This window comes from Thermobia domestica, chromosome 18 (assembly GCF_964235325.1).
Source record: "Thermobia domestica chromosome 18, izTheDome1.hap1.1, whole genome shotgun sequence".
Classification (NCBI taxonomy): domain Eukaryota; kingdom Metazoa; phylum Arthropoda; class Insecta; order Zygentoma; family Lepismatidae; genus Thermobia; species Thermobia domestica.
In genome coordinates, this window is record NC_137471.1 from 13,838,225 (window position 1) to 13,858,345 (window position 20,121).

Consider the following 20,121-nt stretch of genomic DNA (forward strand, 5'->3'; position numbering starts at 1 on the left):
CCTTTTTACATTTCTCACGTTTAGAATTGCCACTTTCCAAATCAAAACGTAAGGACACTTCTTGCAAGTGATGAGACCTCAACAGCAGAGAAATGTACCATTGGAGCTTTTTCCGTAATAATGTAAATCTTTTTAAGAAGAACGAATCATACTTATCTAATTGACAAAATAAGTGAGTGAATTTAAATAATGTAGGCACTGCATGATATAGGCCCATATATGTAATATATTGTAGAAAATTATTGCCAATGTAAATACAATGTAACATATATAGGATGGGGCAGTCAAATCCCGATTTCGAAAATTATTATATAAACAAACTGGAGTTTGTTTTCTTCATTTATTGCAACAAATGATCAGAGGACAAATGGGTGTTATTGCATAAACCAAAGTACGACTAACTTTATGGTCCAATTTTTAAATATGACTCCATCCAAAAAATCCACTTTTTAACTGGACAGACAACAAGACGAAGGTCCTACTGCTTCCACATTCTCAAGTGTCCTTACACTTGTACTACCACCTCTCCTCTGTGTTGTTTGATCTGTCGTGTTAGAAACGTGAACCCAATAAACCAGCAATGACTTTCCTTTCTGGGATAGGAGCACAAGGCCACAGGCAAAAATGTTGGCGCAATGCGCGATGTGCATGTACGTAGCTTTCACCACTTAAATGGGAAACCTCGTTGTTCACTGGTCTAATGTTGCATTGTTACTAAACTTACAAATGTGTAGAAGATCAAGATCATCACAGTCTACCTTCCCCACCGTACACAACTGCAGCGGTGTGAGCAGTGGCGAAGCGTACTATGAGGCTCTGAGGCCAGGCCTACCCTGTTTTCTTCTGTATATTTTCTTTATCTTTGATTTCTTATAAAATAAAACTTCAACATTTCGGGGTTTTTTGTAAAAAAAAATAGTAGATTGGAAAGACTTTGACACCCTTCCGTCTGAGCCTCACCAGCTCGCTAGATAGGCTTACGGGTTATGCTGCTCAGGGAACGAAGCTATTTTCGCTGGGGATTGCACTCATTTTTGGGAAGATGCAAAGGATCGCCTCTCGGAGTTTAGTTTTAGCGTTGAAGGTATCTTTCAATGCTAATACGTTGTTAAATGATTTTATCTTTGACTACTCAACCCCGTATATAAACCTATATGTTAGGTTATTGCTTGCCTGCCCCTGTTGTGAGATTTCCTCTTATTTTCAAGGCTTGCTATAATAATGTGGAAACTAAATTCCAACAACAATAATAATAATAAGAATAAGAATAAGAATAGTAATAATAATAGGACTAGCTCAGGAGAGTAATGCTCCCGGAAGTAGGAACGAAAAACACAGTTCTGATTGGTTGGCGTTATCCATTTCTTGCCACGTAGCATTCAAATAGCAGAAATCAAACTATTGTTGTTGTCGGTCTTCGTGGCCGAATGGGCTAGCGCTATATGCTAGTAACAGAGATCTCTTTTGGCGTGAGTTCAAACAAGGCCCGAGGGAAGTTTTTTCATTTTTATAACGCTTTTTAAATTAAAATAATATGAAAAAAATACTCAAAAAAGTGATTTACTTACTTTTGTGCAGATACGTAGTAGTAGTAGTAGTAGCAACAGGTTTGAAGCCCTGCAGGGCTCATTTTGTTCCCCTTGTACTCCATGACATAGGGCTCGTTTTGTTCCCCTTGTACTCCATGATATAAATTTTGTGACCAACTTTAAACAACTGGTTAGGATAGCGCGTAAAACAGCTGGCTAGAGTAGCGCGCGAAAACCGTACTTCCTGGAGCATTACTCTCCCGAGCGGGTCGTATAATAATAATACAATTTCAAACTAATAAAACACTTATGAAATACGTGCTTGGTAGAATATTTGAATTCGATATAATAAAATATACTAAAACTTTCTATTTTTGGTACGACAAACATTTTATAGCTACTCACCTTAATTGATATTTTTGGATAATATAAATACCAATTGAAGGCGATAGGGTTGAGCTGAACCTACGCCTAGTTAAGTTTTCATATATATGATGGCTATTGTGTACTACTCTGAATTCGACGAGTAAATGTTATAGTTGCCGAAGTAATTTTGATCGAAAATTAGTAAGTTTCCCTATAGTTCCGAAAACTCTTCAGTATCTGACAATCGTCAGCAAGTATGACCTAAATCTCGCAACAGAGGTGGGTACTTTTGAGCACAGGTGGATAGTTTCGGAGTTCTAGGGTGTCGAAAACATGAACCTAGTGAACTTTAAAGTTCATAGCTCAACTACTATAGGACCACTCGTAGTCGGCCAAGACATCGCTGAGGAATTGGTATGTGAACTATCCAAATATCCATGTTTAAGAATGCTCCAGTGTATTTGACAATACAAAGTCATTGTTTCGATTATCCAAATCCTCATTGTCTAGCAATTAGGAGCAAGTATTATTTCACTGAAATCCTTAGTATTTGCCAATCGGAAGCAAGTGTGACATAAATTCTGAGGTTCGACAATCAAAAGCGTGTGTTCAACATTCAGTGTTACCGGAAGTTACAATACACAGTCTAGAACCCCCATCTGATTTCAAATGGTTTTAGCTTGAAAAATGACTATAATTGTATTCGAATGAAAAGTTTGCGGTTTGAAACAACGGGTGCTGGAAGTCTTCTTTGGTTGGCAGGATTTTGTTATTATTGTACACGAGCGAGGTATAGTAGTGATGCCTCACACCAACCATCAGCAACGCGCCAAATCTTGTCAATAGCTAATTCTGTGAAGTACACATGCTATGTAATCCACGGGAACAGTTGAAGTATTGTCCTGATGCGTGATGTGCGGCCGGACCAGAGTACATAAAACATTTGTAAGGATTTCATTGAAACTTGGTATAACCACAATTTTCTCTAAATTTGTAAATATAGTTGTTTTGCTTTCCCAAGTCATTACAATCTTTAAAATCAAGCGATATATGTATATGACAGTCTATGAACTTGGATCTCTTTCAGTCTATAGTATTGGGTCTTTCATTTAAGTATTGACTAACCATTTACAACTTATAACACTTTGAATTTGAATGAAGACTTTAGAACATTCAGTGTTTACAGACAAGAGTTTTCAGTTACCACACTGTTGTAAATCAAACAAGAAAGTGCCAGCTTTGAGCTAGAAACTTCTACAACTTTACTATTCTTACCGTTAAGAAATTGTCTTCGACATTCGATGCGTTTGCACTAAATATATTCAGCTACCAGATAATGTGTTTGATGCTTCCGAAACATAAAGTTTAAGATTTTCGTGAATACAATTTTAGTTGTACTTAATTTGCAGATCGGTATGGTAACCAACTTGGTATTAGATTTTTTTTAAAATTACACTGAAATATTACATACATTTTAATTCTTTTTCTTTCAGATACGCAATTCGTAATTCCAACTCATAGAGGATATTTGGTGGATACAGAAGGATGTCGAATACCCGATTATGATCCATTTGATAAAAGTATTCTTGAATATGTAAAACACGAACCTCCACTGAAGTGTTCACCTTTCCCTCCGTTGGTGGAATCTAACGCTACAGCTCTTTGGATTAATAAGTCTGCTTTAAAAATATTTGGTATAGTAAAGCCTGCAGATTTTAGATGCTGTTACCAGAGTTTTCGAAGGGTTCGAGGAGATTTAAGGTTTGACAAAGATTACACACATTATCCTTACCCTCTGGAGTAAGTATGACATACTTATTTTTACCGTATCGTAACTTAGCGACTCATCTTTCAGCTACCGATACTTCTGTTAGTAGGTACCACCTAGAAAGTGAAATCGGATTAGAGAAAAACGTACTCAAGAATGATAAACTTACTTTGTACAATACGATCAGGTTGTTCGCATAGAATGTCAGATTCGGCAAGAACAATAAATATGTAGAAAGGAATTTTTGTTAATGAATATCGAGTTATTAAATGCTATACACTTCTCCCAATGAGATACTACTGCATTAATGCAATTTTCGTAGAACTTCGACGTGTCGGATTAAAGAAACGCTAGAGAGGTTTTTTTAAAAAACTGTTTCATTGGTGAACTTTTTTCTCGCTAGAAAATGGTCCAACATGATTAAAAGATGTGATAGTTATAGAGACGTCTGGTGAACGTAGTGAATTCAACGCAGGGCCCGTTCTAGACATTTTCTTAAGTGTAAGCAAACAATATTTCGGCACCCCCCGTAAATGATAATAAAAGAAAGTTGTAACGGAAAAAAATTCTTCATATAATTGTTACAATTGTTTTTGTGGTGGACAAACACCGTGTGCGTGGTTTTTCTTGGGGTTCTCCCGTTTCCCCCCACTTTCTTCATTTCATTCATTACTCATCATCACCGTCTCCTTTAGCCTAACCGGCATAATCGTGGGACGTAAAACTTAAAGATTTCATTTCAAAGAGTATGTCATTTTTCAGTGCCCATCAAAGCTAATCATTTAGCTGACTTCAAATAATGCTTTATTAATTTTAGTTGAACTTGTTTAATATATAACAAATGACAAAAGTGTGTGTGCCTTAATTGATATTTGTTTTCGATCCAGTGGCAGAACATAAAAGTCAGATCCGCCGCGAAATGTTACTAACCCGTCCCCGCTAAAATTCTTTTTTAGGACCTCTTAAGAATATAAAACAATTCAGGTTTTTCATGTCTGTTTCCAACATAGACATTCGAAATCAGGTAATGAATAACACAAATGTAAACAGAAGCAGAGCGCACCCAAGATTTCTCTTCTGGATCCGAAGATTTTTCGGAGTAGCCCAGAAAAAGCAAATAATTTTGTGTATTTGCCCTCTGAAATTGTGCCAATTTTCTTAAAAATTGGAACTTCTATTAGATCCAGACTCTCGGACCACCTCCGTCGGTGTATCCCTGAACACAAGTAACTAATAATCAAAACTATACTTTGCATTAAAACTATTATCAAATGTTTAAAAATATCGCTCCATCTGAATTTAATACAAGAGAATGGATTGATAATGATTGTTACATTCTTATAAGCTAACACAACGAGCATATGTATACCTGCTGTGAGTTCTAAAAAAAAAAGTGTGTTACTAATGACCTTTCCATTGCAGTTTCGATTTTGATTACAGTGATCCCGTCAAGTTATATACGCATATACTGCGTGAAAACTAATTATATTCAAAAAAATTTTGAAATACATTAGATTTAACTCAGACCCGTAACCGAAGAGGCTGTACCCATTCTATTTTAATTTAACAATTAAATTGTTGTAATCAAATAAAATAAACTTACAGTTTCAAAAGTTTGTCGAATTGCAGATGCTTCTTCAGCAGTAACTGGTATTGACAAACAACTTCCCGACCTCAACATTTGTATGATTACTACTTTCGAAATTTTCTTCAGAAATTGAAAGACACTTTCTTAGAGCCTTCGCTTACCTCTCATCTTTCAAGTTTCGTAGCTTTCTTTGCCGATAAAAGGGACCACTTGCTCTTTGATCGTCAGCCATTATTATTATTATATGAGAAATAAAGCACTATTGAAAAGTGAAAACATCATTATAAATATATTTTTTTAAAAATAAACTTCTCACGGTAGAAACGAAAATGTTGAATGATAAATGGAGTAATAGACATTAACAAAGCGAGCATTGAGCAGTAGGTAGAGATTGGGAGCTACTGATATTAGGAACTTAAGTTAAAATTTCCCTCAGAAATGATCAAAAATTTCATTTGTACCGACCGTCTTACCTTAGTATTCGCACCCCCTCCCTGGACCAATGGACAACAGAAGTCTAGTCTCTTGAACTTCGATAATGTGCATTTCATTCACGCTGACCTCTCTCAACCCTCAAGTCTGGTCATTGAACCAAAGCACTATACGGGGATACTGTTTATGACAAGCCAGAGCACCCTTGAACACATTTCTTTATACTGTAATAATGCCACCCAATCCATAAGCAACACGAGCAGTTGACTTACTTTTGTTTGTTGATTCATTCTCATTTTAAAGACATATTTGGCAACGATATTCTTTGGCTTCCCAGAAGGGTTACTGGCAGAATAATGAAGAGTGTTACATTTATATTTTGTGAATATAGTGGGGCTTTGGAAAGAATGCCACCAACTTTAGTCGTACTACCGTAGTGCTTAATATAACATCTATTGAAAAGCTAAATTTCCCTACATTTTATATCATATTCGTAAAATCCCACTTTTACCCTCTTTAAAAAAATCTTTCCTAAATCTTCCTGCGCCGCGGAAAATTTTCCTCAAACTACTATCACTTGCGAGTGTGGCATTGACATCAATTGATGTACGAGTCCATTTCAGTTGTAAAAGAGTGTTTTACAGCCGACCACGTAAAGATTCGACTTTATTGTCCTTTTGATGTATTTTATCTGTATCTCAGTTTGTATAGTATTTATTTGAAGCTATTGGAAATTTTTTTTTCATCAAAACATTTTCTCTCAAACATCTTCACATTTAAAACAGAAAAATCATTTTTAAAGTTTGCGCCTCCTGTGAACGCGTAGTTCGCAGGATTCAAAATCCGACCCTGATTCAAAGAGAGTCTCATACAACACGCTACGTATTTTTTGCACCGCTGTTCTTAAAATATGGGGCCCCGTTTTATTCTAAAGCTTAAAAAAATAACTGGAAACGTTTCAGTCGTAATTTTTGATCCATTTTATCCGGCTGGGTGCAATAGTTCTTATCATTAAGTGTCACAATAGTTTTCAAGAACGAATATTGAATAATACCAGCAGTATACTACCAAACATATACTTTTATTTTCCTCGGATGAAAGGTCGGTTTCGGCATTAGTTGTGGAACCTCATCAGCATCTAACTTTTGTACATTTCGATTAGAATTATCATACAATTTTCATTTTTAGTCATTTATCACTACTCTCTGCACAAAAGAAACGATTCAATTCGGGGAAATAAAAGATATAGAGACACATTTCGAGGAGTCATATAATGTAGTGGGACATATACTTCCTTGTGACCGACTCGCTCCTGGAAGAAGTACTGAAAGTTCATCTCTCGACCCAGCAAGAGGCAGGTCTGTGCATAAAGTGTAAACAGACGTACTGTTTCTCTCGTGAAAGGAGTTGATTGCGCCGCGGCGGACTTCGAGAATGTCTCAGTTTGAGCAATGAACAAACGTCAAGTTCTGCCAAAAACTAGGCAAATCCGTTGCGAGAACGTTGTAGATGATCAGGCAAGTGTAGAGTGACAATGCTCTGGGCCGCAGTGCAGTGTTTAATTGTCACCAAAGGTTTACGGAGGAGAAAAACAATTTGGAAGATTATGAACCAGTAGGTCAGCGAACAACAGTCTGAACAGAACGCAAAAAAGAAAAGGTTACTATGGTTGTGAGCGCTAACTGTTCTCAGTTTGTAGATGACATCGCAGTAGCAGTACGGATCAACCATTGTACGTGTCATAACATTCCGACCAGGGTGCGAATTGCCGGGGGATGAGGGGGATTTTCCCCCTCAATCACATTTTGTCCCCCCAAAGAAATCAACTGAAGTATCCCCACCAGGGATGCTCGTTCCTCCCCAAACTATGCTTTCTATAACACCAAATTTCACTGTTTTTCGACATTTCTTGTAAGTTTAATCTCCTAGCTGTATTTCGAAATGAGCGATGTAAACTATTCAATTTTGGTCATTTCTAATTTTCACCGTTCTTTAGTTGAACTATATTACTATGACTACAGTTGTTACTTGCAACCGTATCCTCGTACCCTTCAGTTCTCTGTCGTTCGTGAATTTGAATGTACTAATTGCGCATAACAAAAGTCACATATGGATTTATAAATGGTCTTACAGTTGGCCAAGAACAAGTAAACAAATACCTCCTTCTATTATACTTGACGAAGGTTGGCCATGTCATATTCATCCTCTACATTTGTATCGATTACCATCTTTTAATTTTTGTTATACCGGGTGAGGCATTTAAAACTGTTTTTTTGAATATCTGGAAAACTACAAATCGGATTTTGAAAAAGTTGTAATAAAAGGTGTTCGCCTCGAAGGGGGACATCCAATGATACCACACTCGACCCCCTGCCCCGCCCCTCGGGGGCGGGAGGGGGGGCAACTTTGAAATATTAAATAGGAATCCCCATTTTTTATTCCATATTCTGATTCTCCGTGAAACAATACGTAACTGTTGTATTGAACATTCTTTTCGTTGCGTGATAGATGGCGCTGTAATCGACAAAAATCAAAATGGCTCAAACATTTGAAAAATGAGGCATTTAAAACTGTTTTTTTTTTTTTTTGAATATCTGTAAAACTACAAATCGGATTTTAAAAAAGTTGTAATAAAAGTTGTTTGCCTGAAAGCGGGACATCCAATGATACCACACTCGACCCCCTGCCCCCACCCCTCGGGGGCGGGAGGGGGGGCAACTTTGAAATCTTAAACAGGAACCCCCATTTTTTATTCAATATTCTGATTCTCAGCGAAAAAATACGTAACTTTTGTATTGAACATTTTTTCGTTGCGTGATAGATGGCGCTGTAATCGACAAAAATCAAAATGGCTCACAAACATTTGAAAAATGAGGCATTTAAAACTGTTTTCTTGAATATCTGGAAAACTACAAATCGGATTTTAAAAAAGTTGTAATAAAAGTTGTTCGCCTCAAAGGCGGACATCCAATGATACCACACTCGACCCCCTGCCCCCACGCCTCGGGGGCGGGAGGGGGGGCAACTTTGAAATCTTAAATAGGAACCCCCATTTTTTATTCCATATTCTGATTCTCCGTGAAAAAATATGTAACTTTTGTATTGAACATTTTTTCGTTGCGTGGTAGATGGCGCTGTAATCGACAAAAATCAAAATGGCTCACAAACATTTGAAAAATGAGGCATTTAAAACTGTTTTTTTGAATATCTGGAAAACTACAAATCGGATTTTAAAAAAGTTGTAATAAAAGTTGTTCGCCTCAAAGGCGGACATCCAATGATACCACACTCGATCCCCTGCCCCCACCCCTTGGGGCGGGAGGGGGGCAACTTTGAAATCTTAAATAAGAATCCCCATTTTTTATTGCATATTCTGATTCTATGTGAAAAAATACGTAACTTTTGTATTGAACATTTTTTCGTTGCGTGATAGATGGCGCTGTAATCGACAAAAATCAAAATGGCTTACAAACATTTGAAAATTGAGGCATTTAAAACTGTTTTTTAAAAAATCTGGAAAGCTAAAAATCGGATTTAAAAAAAAAACGTAAAAAAATTCACTCATCTCGAAGGGGAACATTCAACAATATCACACTCGACCCCTGCCCAACCTCCCGGGGGCGGGAGGGGGTCAACTTTGAAATATTATACGAGAACTTCCATTTTTAATAAAGGTTTGGATTCTCTGGGAACAAATACGTAACTTTTGTATTGAACATTTTTTTCGTTTCGTGATAGGTGGCGCTGTAATCGACGAAAATTTGTTACGAACAATTGAAAAATATCCAAGAAATACGCATCAGATTAAGAAAATTAAAGTAGATAGTTTTGATATCTTTGTAAATGCTATCAAATGACACCATAGTTGACTACCGTAACGTTATCTCAGTTATTCTGAAAGGTGGTTATTCTAAAATCTTTAATGAGAAACTGTAATGTTTTAAGCAAAACACTTGATTCTCCAGAACATAATTCATTACTTTGCCCAAATTTTTGGTGTAATTTCTGTTACCGATGTAGGTGAAATTTACTTCAATTGGACTACGTGGACGTAGTATCTATTAGTTTGTTGCCTTTGGTTTGCTGATTCAATGTGAGTCCCCTTGCCTCTCACTAAGGAGTTGCTTGTTTCAGGTAAGTCCCCTTGAGTCTCATCATCGAGGTGTTTGTTTTAGTTGAGCCTCTTGCATCCTACCATTCGGGTGTTTGTTTTGGGGTTGTCTCTTTGCCTCTAACACATCTTCATTGTTTACTGAACAAACGAACAAACGTTCGAAATGGTCCCCCTTTTCTGCAATAGACTACACATTGCAAGTAGGGATAGGCGCGAGTCGAGCTTAAACTCGACTCGAGTTGAATTCGAGTCGAGTCAAAGGTAATTTTCTCGAGTCGAGTTCCAAGCCGAGTCACTGTTTTGAGCTCGAGTTTCGAGTCGAGTCGAGTTTGATAAATGGCTCGCACATTCAGCTCTTTTTAACTCGTTTTTAAATTATGGCCTGTTTAGACTGGAAAGCGAAAGCCATGAGAAATGTAAGCAGTAATGTCGAATACTTTTAATATTTCTCACGACAGAGGTACATCTGGTGGGGGTACGTTTAGTATATGTAATCTCGTCTCGAAAACGAGACAACAATAGATTTTTATAACGAGACAGCTTCAAATTTCGTGAGCACCAATATAAGTATATACTGTAGTTCTTACCGTCTAGGCTTAGACCTGCACGGTCGACTTTTTGAGCCCCAGAAGAAGCCCAATCCGTGCAGTGATGTCAATAGGCTCGACTGGTTCAACTGAGCGAACATCTCAAGCCGGCTCGGTTGGGATGGAAAGCCATCGGCTCGTTTCAATTGAGCCGGCTTGGTTGGGACGAGCCAGCGACTCGGCACAATTGAACCGATGGCTCGAGCCGGTTCCATTCGGATCAGCCACCAACTCGACTCATGTGAGCCATCGGCTCGAGCCAGCTCCATTAAAAGCAGCCCATCGACTCGGTTCGACTCAGCTTAACTGAGCCTATGGCTGAGCCGGCTCGCTTGGGTGAGCTGTTGGCTCACTTTTCTGTTTGGCTTGATAGTGAATAAGCTGTGAGCCGACCGCTTGAGCCGATGACAACCCTAAACCCGGACCAAGCAGTTTTGAACATGTTTGACCGACGCCCTATAACTTTTATCAATTTTTGGCTTGCTCCTCCGGAACTCAAACCCAGAACCTCATGACTGATGTCCTTGCCTCCTAAAGACTTGTCGACTACGCAGATAGACAGTCAACTAGTTTTTAGTATTCAGATACAAACCGCCTATCTTTCGTATAATAATAATAATAATAATAATAATAATAATAATAATAATAATAATAATAATAATAATAATAATAATAATAATAATAATAATAATAATAATAATAATAAGTTGTAGTAGTGGTAGTATATTACTAGTAATATCATTGATAATTATATTATCTACGTAGGATATTTGAAAAGAGTATTTGGAACTACACACAGGGTTTAGCTCGAATTGGCTCGACTCGACTCGAAACTTAATCCGAATTCGAGTAGAATTTTTAGTAGAGTTGGAGGAAGTTTTTCGAGTCGAGTCGAGTCGAGTTTCAAAGAAAACTTGCTCGTACTCGCTCGTGCCCATCCCTAATTGCAAGTGTTACACCTACAGGAAATCTAACCATGGACTGCTACGCGTGATAGCAGTTCTTGCTTCGTAGACGGTAGTTTGAATAATGCAAAATATATCGCAAAAAATAGTCACAATTTCGAACATTTTCTTATCACTTGTCAGCGGTGTTTACTCATTTTGATTGTTGCCTATTAGAGCGCCATCTGTTAGACAACGCCAAGAAAGACAATGTTACATAACGTACTCACAAAGTACGTTCACATGTCATTCAGGGTTATGTCGTTGTTTGTATTGGTGAGAATAACTTGTAGTTTCAAGGATTAGTTTCTTGATGAAATCCTATTGAGTGGAGTTCGATTGTGGATTTCACTTTTAATGGGATGTTAACTGAAAGAAAAGAATATGGGCAACAAGACAATAGTCCGTATCCTATGATGAAGTTGGACGTTGCTATGTAGTTAGAGTCTGTGATCAATAATGATGAAAATAGTTGTTCATTAGTTACAGAAAAATTCTTATTATGGATCAATTGAAGATATCAGTAACATTAGGTGACGAAGTTAAGGAGTACTTTGAGTCAAATAGACAGTAGAAGAAGCACGTTTAAGGTATGCTAACCTGTTCCCTGATAGGAATGTTCCTTCTGCAACGACTTTTCGCAGTATTATTCAATTATTTATTGAAACTGGAAGTATTCAACCCAGACAACGAGTCTGATCACGGCCTGTGACGAACGAAAATGCCGCAGTGAATGTTTTAGCTGCAGTTGCTGCAAATCCTCACATCAGTTCTCGGCAAATCACACGAAGTTCTGGAATGTCGCAAAGAAGTGTTCTGCGCATACTGCATGAACACAGATTCCATCCATATCACGTTTCGTTGCATCAGGAACTACATGGGGACGACTTTCAACACCGCTTGAACTTTTACAATTGGATACAACAGCAATTACCAGTTAATGATTATTTTATTTCACAGATACTTTTCTCTGATGAGGCAACTTTCACGAATACTGGTCAAGTGAATCGGCATAATATGCATTATTGGTCAGTAGATAATCCTCTTTCGTTAAGGCAAGCCGAGCGTCAACATCCATGGAGTGTGAACGTTTGGTGCGGTGTTTTAGGTACTCGAATAATTGGCCCATACTTCATAGACGGGAATTTGAATGGTCAAATGTATGCCGATTTTTTAGATAATATTTTGCCAATACTACTGGAAGATGTCCCACATCAAACAAGAATGAATATTTGGTTTCAACAAGACGGATGTCCAGCGCATTATTCACGGATATCTCGTGAGGTTTTGAATAGAAAATATCCTGATCGATGGGTTGGACGAGGTGGTCCTCAAAATTCGCCTGCACGATCCCCTGATTTAACTTCTTCCGACTTTTTCCTGTGGGGAACGCTAAAAGCAAAATGTTACACGGAAGAACCAACAACCCCAGAAAATGTGCGGCAGCGCATAATCAATGCATGTGCAAACATTAGCGAAGAGACACTTAGAGCAGTAGAATTGTCCTTCAGAAACAGAGTTGTAATGTGTATTGCAGAAAACGGACACCATTTTGAACATTTACTTCGGTAAAATGTGGAGCTTCCGATGGTGAGAGGCAAGGGGACTCACCTTAAACAAGCACCCCGATGGTGAGAGGCAAGAGGACTCACCTAAAACAAGCACCCCGATGGTGAGAGGCAAGGGGACTCACCTAAAACAAGCACCCCGATGGTGAGAGGCAAGGGGACTCACCTAAAACAAGCACCCATGGCGCACTGATAAGGAAAGGATTTTTTAATTCCAAAACGGCTCTTTTCTATAACCATTGAATGACTAGTTGCCATTTTCGGTTCAAATTGTCTTTTGTCCCAATGCTATGCATTGCATCAGCAAGCAAGATAATAGTGATAAACAATTAAATTTCACGGGATTTACATTCATTTCTCCTTCAAGAAAGAATATTGTGTTATCACCGGCTATAACTGAAAATTTGATAAGGTTGGTTTTATTTACTACGACGCCATTGTTGGAGTAGCAAAAGTAGCTTGAAGAGTGTAATGAAATCACTCTGTCCTATTAAAAAGAAGCTTTCCGGCGTAAATGTCCAAGGAGATGGAAAGATTAAAAGATTTGAAAGAGGAGGATGTTATTATTACACCAAGTCCACCTGGAAACGGCAGGAAGAAAATGCGTTATCCTGACAAGTGGAAGAGCAAAACGTAAAAATTAAAAGAGTCAACCTATTCACCCAAATGTTTGCACGAAACACTTTAACTGTAACCATGTAGGAGGAAAGACTTAGATGTACTGAAATGTGTATGCAAGATATTTGCAAATTTCACCAATGCTTCTATTTGGTTAAAAATAAAATAATCCAAGACAATTTCATATTAAAGCATACGAAACCTTCAACACCACAACGAAAAAGACCAAAGAACAACAGGGAAGAAGCAACACAGCTTTGGATTCGATATTACGATCCGAAATGTGATAGTGACATCAAAACACTGCTGATAGTGTGTAAGAATTTTTTTGTTGTGTGTTAGGAGTATCTGAGAAACGGTTTAAGCTAATATGTAAACGGAATTTTGAAAGTGGATAGCTGGCATCAGAAAACAGAGGAGGAGACCATAAGTCCCATATGTTTGAAGCCAAGAAGAAAACTGTTAAAACATTCATTGAAAGACCAGGCCCGTATTTAGGTAAGTGCTATTCTATGCTCGAGCACAGGGCGGCAGAATTTATTGGGCGGCAAAATTTTGGAATTTCTCTAAGATTCACAATAAAGTAATATTTAAAACTAGCAATCTGCAGAGTCCCGCGCAAGGGCGAGAAAATATGTTAAAAAAGTCGTCCTTTCCCACCCCATTCCAAGCGGTGAGGATGAACTTAAAACATCATGAAAAATGATACCGTTAAACTTAGCGACCTCAAAAACTATGAATTCAACACTAATATCTGTCGTTTTCGATTACTTTTAAAATCTCGCCCCCTTCCTGGGGAGTGGAATATGGCCTTGAAGTTGAAATGTATTAAAGCTGTCGTTATACATCTCAGCGACTCCCCACCCAAATAACTGAATTCAACTATAATAATATTGGTCGTTTTTGAGGGGGCGGCAAAATTGTGCGGGGAGGCAGCAAAAGGGCACATAGGCGCACAATATTATAAAAACGGGCCTGTGAAAGACTAATTCCTGTACAGAAACATTATTGCAGACGAGAAAATGGAAAGAAGCATTAGCTGCCAAGTTATTTGTCTGTAGCAAAACTTCACCAACTGTACAATAACGATGTGGAAAACGATCTTCGGGTTCCATACTCTTATTTGTAACTGAATACAATATAAGTTTTGGAAGTTCTGCTATAAATAAATGTTCGAAATGTATGCAGTTTGAGTTGAGACTTCAATCAGGTAATACCTCTTGTGGAACTGAATTTTTGATACATAAGAGAAAGGTGAAGCCTTTCATTCCTTATTGAAAAGTAGAAACAATGATGCAATCACTTTATTATTCGACTCGCAAAAGAATCATATTCTTCCTCGAGTTCCAGATCAAACCGCCTATTACAGCAGCACAATTTTAGTTGTTTAATTTTACGATTTACGAAGGAACGTCAACCGATAGGCAAACAAAGAACAAATTGTTTACACAGTATATTATTGGACAGAAGCACACGTAGCTAAAGGATAATCGGAAATTGCATCAGTAGTGTTTCATCGTCTGCAAAACACGTCATGTGAAGGCGTATCAGAAATTCGACACTTTGTAGATGGATATGCAAGGCAGAATAAGAACTCTGCTAAGATTTGCATCTTGTTCCATTGGCTGAATGAATGCACTATATCTAACTTCTCCAGGACACTCCTATCTCACTTCTCATCGTGTTTTATAATAGGATTGAGCTTGAGCTTAAGGGTCGTGATACAATGATACAGCCTAAAGAATATGCTAAAGTGTTCCGTAATCATAAATAATAATCGAGATGTTTGAAGAAACTGCATTGTACAGCGGGGGACACTTCTAAATGGTACAGCCATATGGAGATTTACGGCTAAGGTGTACCATTTAGAAGTGTCCCCCGATGTACAACTGGAAGTAAGTATCGTAAGAAAATATGAAGAATCCAAATGAATGGCACTTCAAATTCCACAACTGTTAAAATAAAAGTTATGTTCTTGCAACAGTACCAACTTCACCCATTGCAGTAAGGGGTTCGTATTTAAGATTTAAAAGTTGCCCTCCTCCCACCCCCGGGGGTGGGGGCAATGGCTCGAGTGTGGTATTATTGAGTGTCCCCCTTTGAGGCGAACAACTTTTATTACAACTTTTTTAAAATCCGATTTGTAGTTTTCCAGATATTCAAAAAAACAGTTTTAAATGCCTCATTTTTCAAATGTTTGTGAGCCATTTTGATTTTTGTCGATTACAGCGCCATCTATCACGCAACGAAAAAATGTTCAATACAAAAGTTACGTATTTTTTCGCGGGGAATCAGAATATGGAATAAAAAATGGGGGTTCCTATTTAAGATTTCAAAGTTCCCCCCTCCCGCCCCCGGGGGGTGGGGGCAGGGGGTCGAGTGTGGTATCATTGAATGTCCCCCTTCGAGGCGAACAACTTTTATTACAACTTCTTTAAAATCCGATTTGTAGTTTTCCAGATATTCAAAAAAACAGTTTTAAATGCCTCATTTTTCAAATGTTTGTGAGCCATTTTGATTTTTGTCGATTACAGCGCCATCTATCACGCAAAGAAAAAAATGTTCAATACAAAAGTTACGTATTTTTTCACGGAGAATCAGAATATTGAATAAAAAATGGGGGTTCCTATTTAATATTTCAAAGTTGCTCCCCCTCCCGCCCCCGGGGGGTGGGGGCAGGGGGCCGAGTGTGGTATCATTGGATGTCCCCCTTCAGGACGAACAACTTTTATTACAACTTTTTCAAAATCCGATTTGTAGTTTTCCAGATATTCAAAAAAACAGTTTTAAATGCCTCACCCGGATATATATATATATATATATATATATATATATATATATATATATATATAATTTTCCAGTGTATTCTTTGTTAGCGCATGGTCCTCATTCCGTTGTGGTTTGCGTCAAGTTGCGTTTAATTTGTGGTAATTGGCATGGTAATTATAATTGCTATCCGCAATTTTTGCGTTGGGATACATAAATTTTACGGACACCGATATGGAATGTGCCTAGGGATGGGCACGAGTCGAGCTAAAACTCGACTCGACTCGAAACTTGAAGCGAATTCGAGTCGGGTCAAAGATAATATCCTCGAGTCGAGTTCCGAGCCAAGTCACTGTTTTCAGGTCGCGTCGAGTTTCCTAAATGGCTCGCTCGTTTAGCTCATTTTAACTCGTTTTGGAATCATTGCCTGATTAGACTGGAAAGCGAAAAGTAAGCAGTAATGTGGAATATTTTTGTGTTGCTCACGAGAAGGGATACTGCTCGCATCTGGTCTCGCCTCTATTAACAAGATGGCAATGAATTTTTATAACGAGACAGCCTCAAACGTCGTGAGCACCAATATAAGTATATACTGTAGTTACCACCAAGGCTGAGACCTGCACGCTCTAAATTTTGAGCCCAAGAAGAAGTCAGGTTCAACTGAGCGAACAGAACGAGCCTGCTCGGTTGAGGCACCGACTTGGCTCAGGTGAGCCATAGGCTCGAGCCGGCTCATTTGGCTAAGTTGTTGGCTCAGCTCAATAGTTAATGAGCTGTGATTTATCCACTCTTGCCATTGACAATCCTAAACCCGGGCGAAGCATTTTCAACATTTTTGGCCAGCGCCCTCTAACTTGTAACAATTTTTGGCTCGAACTGGATACTTGCTCCTCCGGAACTCAAACCCTGTACCTCGTGAGCGACTCCTAGACTTCTAGACTTCACGACTACCGAGGTCAACAGTCAACTAACTTTTATTATTCAGATACAAACTGCCAAATTTTCATGTTTATTCACAGTATTGCTATAGTAATAATAATAATAATAATAAGTTGTGGTATCAATAATAATTATATTGTCTATGTAGGATATTTGAAGAAAGTACTTGAAACTACACACAGAATTTAGCTCGTTTTGGCTCGTCTCGACTTGAAACTCGAGTCAAATTCGAGTCGAGCTGGAGGAAATTTTTCGAACCGAGTCCTCTAGTCGAGCTCAAAGATGTCTGTTTCGAGTCGAGTCTAGTTTCAATGACAACTCGCTCGAACTCGCTCGTGCCCATCCATAAATGTGCCCGTATTCCACAATTATTGGTCAGTCAATTCGGAGTGATATTTCTTTGCCAATTTTTTCTTTGTTTCAAACAATTCAGTGAATAGCTATTCTAAAAATGAGTTCTTGGTCAGGTGAAAAAAGGGCTATGATTAACTAGCAGCTTGTATAATATCCAATAAATACAACAATTGGACTTAATAGAACATAAGTGAACTATTATTGCCTGGACGTCACTGCTTTTTACAGTTTACAGAAATGAACATTTCAAACTGTACTCGAATTCTGAGTTATATATTCTATCGTAGCCAGTGTCGTATTTACGATTTTGTTTCGGGAGGGGCTTTGCTAACTTTCGGGAGGGCGGGCGGCTTTGCCTGGAAATGTGAAAATTCTGCAAGAAATTTCATTTACTTTACTATACTAGATAAGATTTCGGGGGGGGCTTAAGCCCGGAAGCCACCCCCCTAAGTACGCCACTGATCGTGGCTGTATATTAATGCACATGCTGGGATACGTTCGTACTGAAGATGATTAAGCACATAATTGAAGATTTGTTTCAGCATTTGCTAATACGACTTGTTCTCTGTCATTGTCCGTGTCTGTAAAAGCACTTCAACTATAGCGGGCTTTTTAAAGTCAACCCTCCATCTTTCCATCTTTCTTTTTGCTGTCCACGCCAATAATGCTGTCTGGAAAACTTCGATGTAATGTTTATACTTCATTTGATAACGTAGCACAAAGTGAATCACCTCAGCTGAAACCTAACAGTAAAGTAATTGTAAATGTTGACTTCCTGAGATCCGTCACGGAATCGATAAAAACAAACATCGTGAAGAGCGCGCAGAATTAGTGGGGAGTATAAGCGCAAGCTCAAAATTTGAATTGAGAATTTTTAAATAGTTGGCCTTCGATTTGACCTTGTTCCAAAATTGGACCAGTAACAATCCATTCTCGTTTTTCATAATACTGAAGTAGGTTTTCTTTTACAAGGCTGTGTGTAATAATGCAAAGTAGAAAATTTCAATATGAGCGGAAAAATTAACATATACTTGTGATCATGCCTATCGCTCGAGACGAATTATGAACCAAATTAATCTTAGAGAGCTGCAGACACGAGTGTGTACAACATTTGAACATGTTCTGAAAGGCTAGATGTGGTAAGTGCATGTCAGATAGCATATACATAGTTATTATCGGTAGATTTATGGAATGGATAAATCTCTTATTTATTACAGACGTCATATCTAATTTATGTGTGTGGGGGTAGGTGGCTAAGGCACTATTGTCTCATTTTGAATTATTGCACCTTCAGACTCTACGCCCTGTTGGCCTAATTTTATCCTCCCCAATATAAATCATCTAATTCGCACACTGATTCTGACGGATGACTAGAACATGTCGCGTGTTACGCAGCACCGTGTCCCACGCACTCCTATACAAGACCAACGATCAGAAGTGCTGATGCTGATGGAACGTTCCTGAACCGGATAATAACAGGAAAAGAAAAATGATGTTGTCTCCAGGGGCGTAAATAAGGGCCCCGCAGACCCCGCATTGCGGGGGGCTCAGGCAATCAGGGTCCCCAAATCGTGAAGTGTAAAGTAGGGAAGTGGCCCTACTCCACGCTGTCTGCGGGAGGGCCCTCAAGCCTTTAGTTACGCCACTGGTTGTCTCCTCTACGATCCACAACTACTGAGACAAGCTGTCACCTGGAAATCGCCTCCAAAACGCAAAAAGACGACGAGACAAGACAGTTCAAAACAGAAAATGATGCTTCAACTATTTTGAAGGTCAGTGTGGAACAGTGTAATTGTCTCTCTCTGTGTGTGGACGTTCACATCTACTGGGTGCCTATATTGTGGGTACCAGTCTACGAACTTATTGAATGTACTAGTGTATATATATACATACATTTTGTCAGATAGATGTAAGCCTAGAGAGATTCATGAATGATCTGCTCAACCGACTTCTTGAATAAATTGATTGACTGAGATTGTCGTATGCTGCAAGGATGTTATAAAATAGAGGATCTGCTTATACAACAAAATCGTGAAGCCATACATCACAGTTTTGCCACACCTACTCCGCCCGCTCTGCGCCACTAAGATTCCAATGTTTCGAGCCAACAATCATTGTGGAAACAAGAGTAGCGAATCAGACGTGCCTATTCAGACGATGCTCGGTTGTTTTTGGTTTCACTGAGTTCATAGGATGAAGATTCGTATGGGGAGGTCCTCTATTTTATAGCATCCTGGGTGGGTAGATAATGCCATGCACGGATAGTAGATTCAAAGAATGCATTTGAGTAATATTTCGACGAGTGTAGAGGAAGAGAAAGGAGTTTAATTATACCTGATCTTGTAGCGTAATCGTGATGAGCATTTAATGGTTGCAACCATTGAAATAAGTAGAAGAGTTATTGAAAGCGCAAAATCTTAAAAAGAAGTGTGAGTCGATGTAGATGACTCTATTGGCAAGTTTCAGAAGACCCAGTTTTCCCTACTATGGAGATAAATGATTTGATCATTTTAGATTATAAACAAAACGTATGCAGGCATTTTGGATA

At 38.4% G+C, this 20,121-nt stretch overlaps 1 protein-coding gene across 2 annotated transcripts in view; it reads left to right on the forward strand.

Moving 5' to 3' along the window:
• Positions 1 to 20,121, forward strand: part of LOC145674897 (uncharacterized) — a 53,424-nt gene that overhangs the window by 23,737 nt on the left and 9,566 nt on the right. For both annotated transcript variants that reach the window (XM_081745156.1, XM_081745157.1), the window contains exon 3: positions 3,389 to 3,695. In XM_081745156.1, the coding sequence (XP_081601282.1) occupies positions 3,389 to 3,695 (307 nt within the window). The remainder of the gene's footprint in view (positions 1 to 3,388; positions 3,696 to 20,121) is intronic.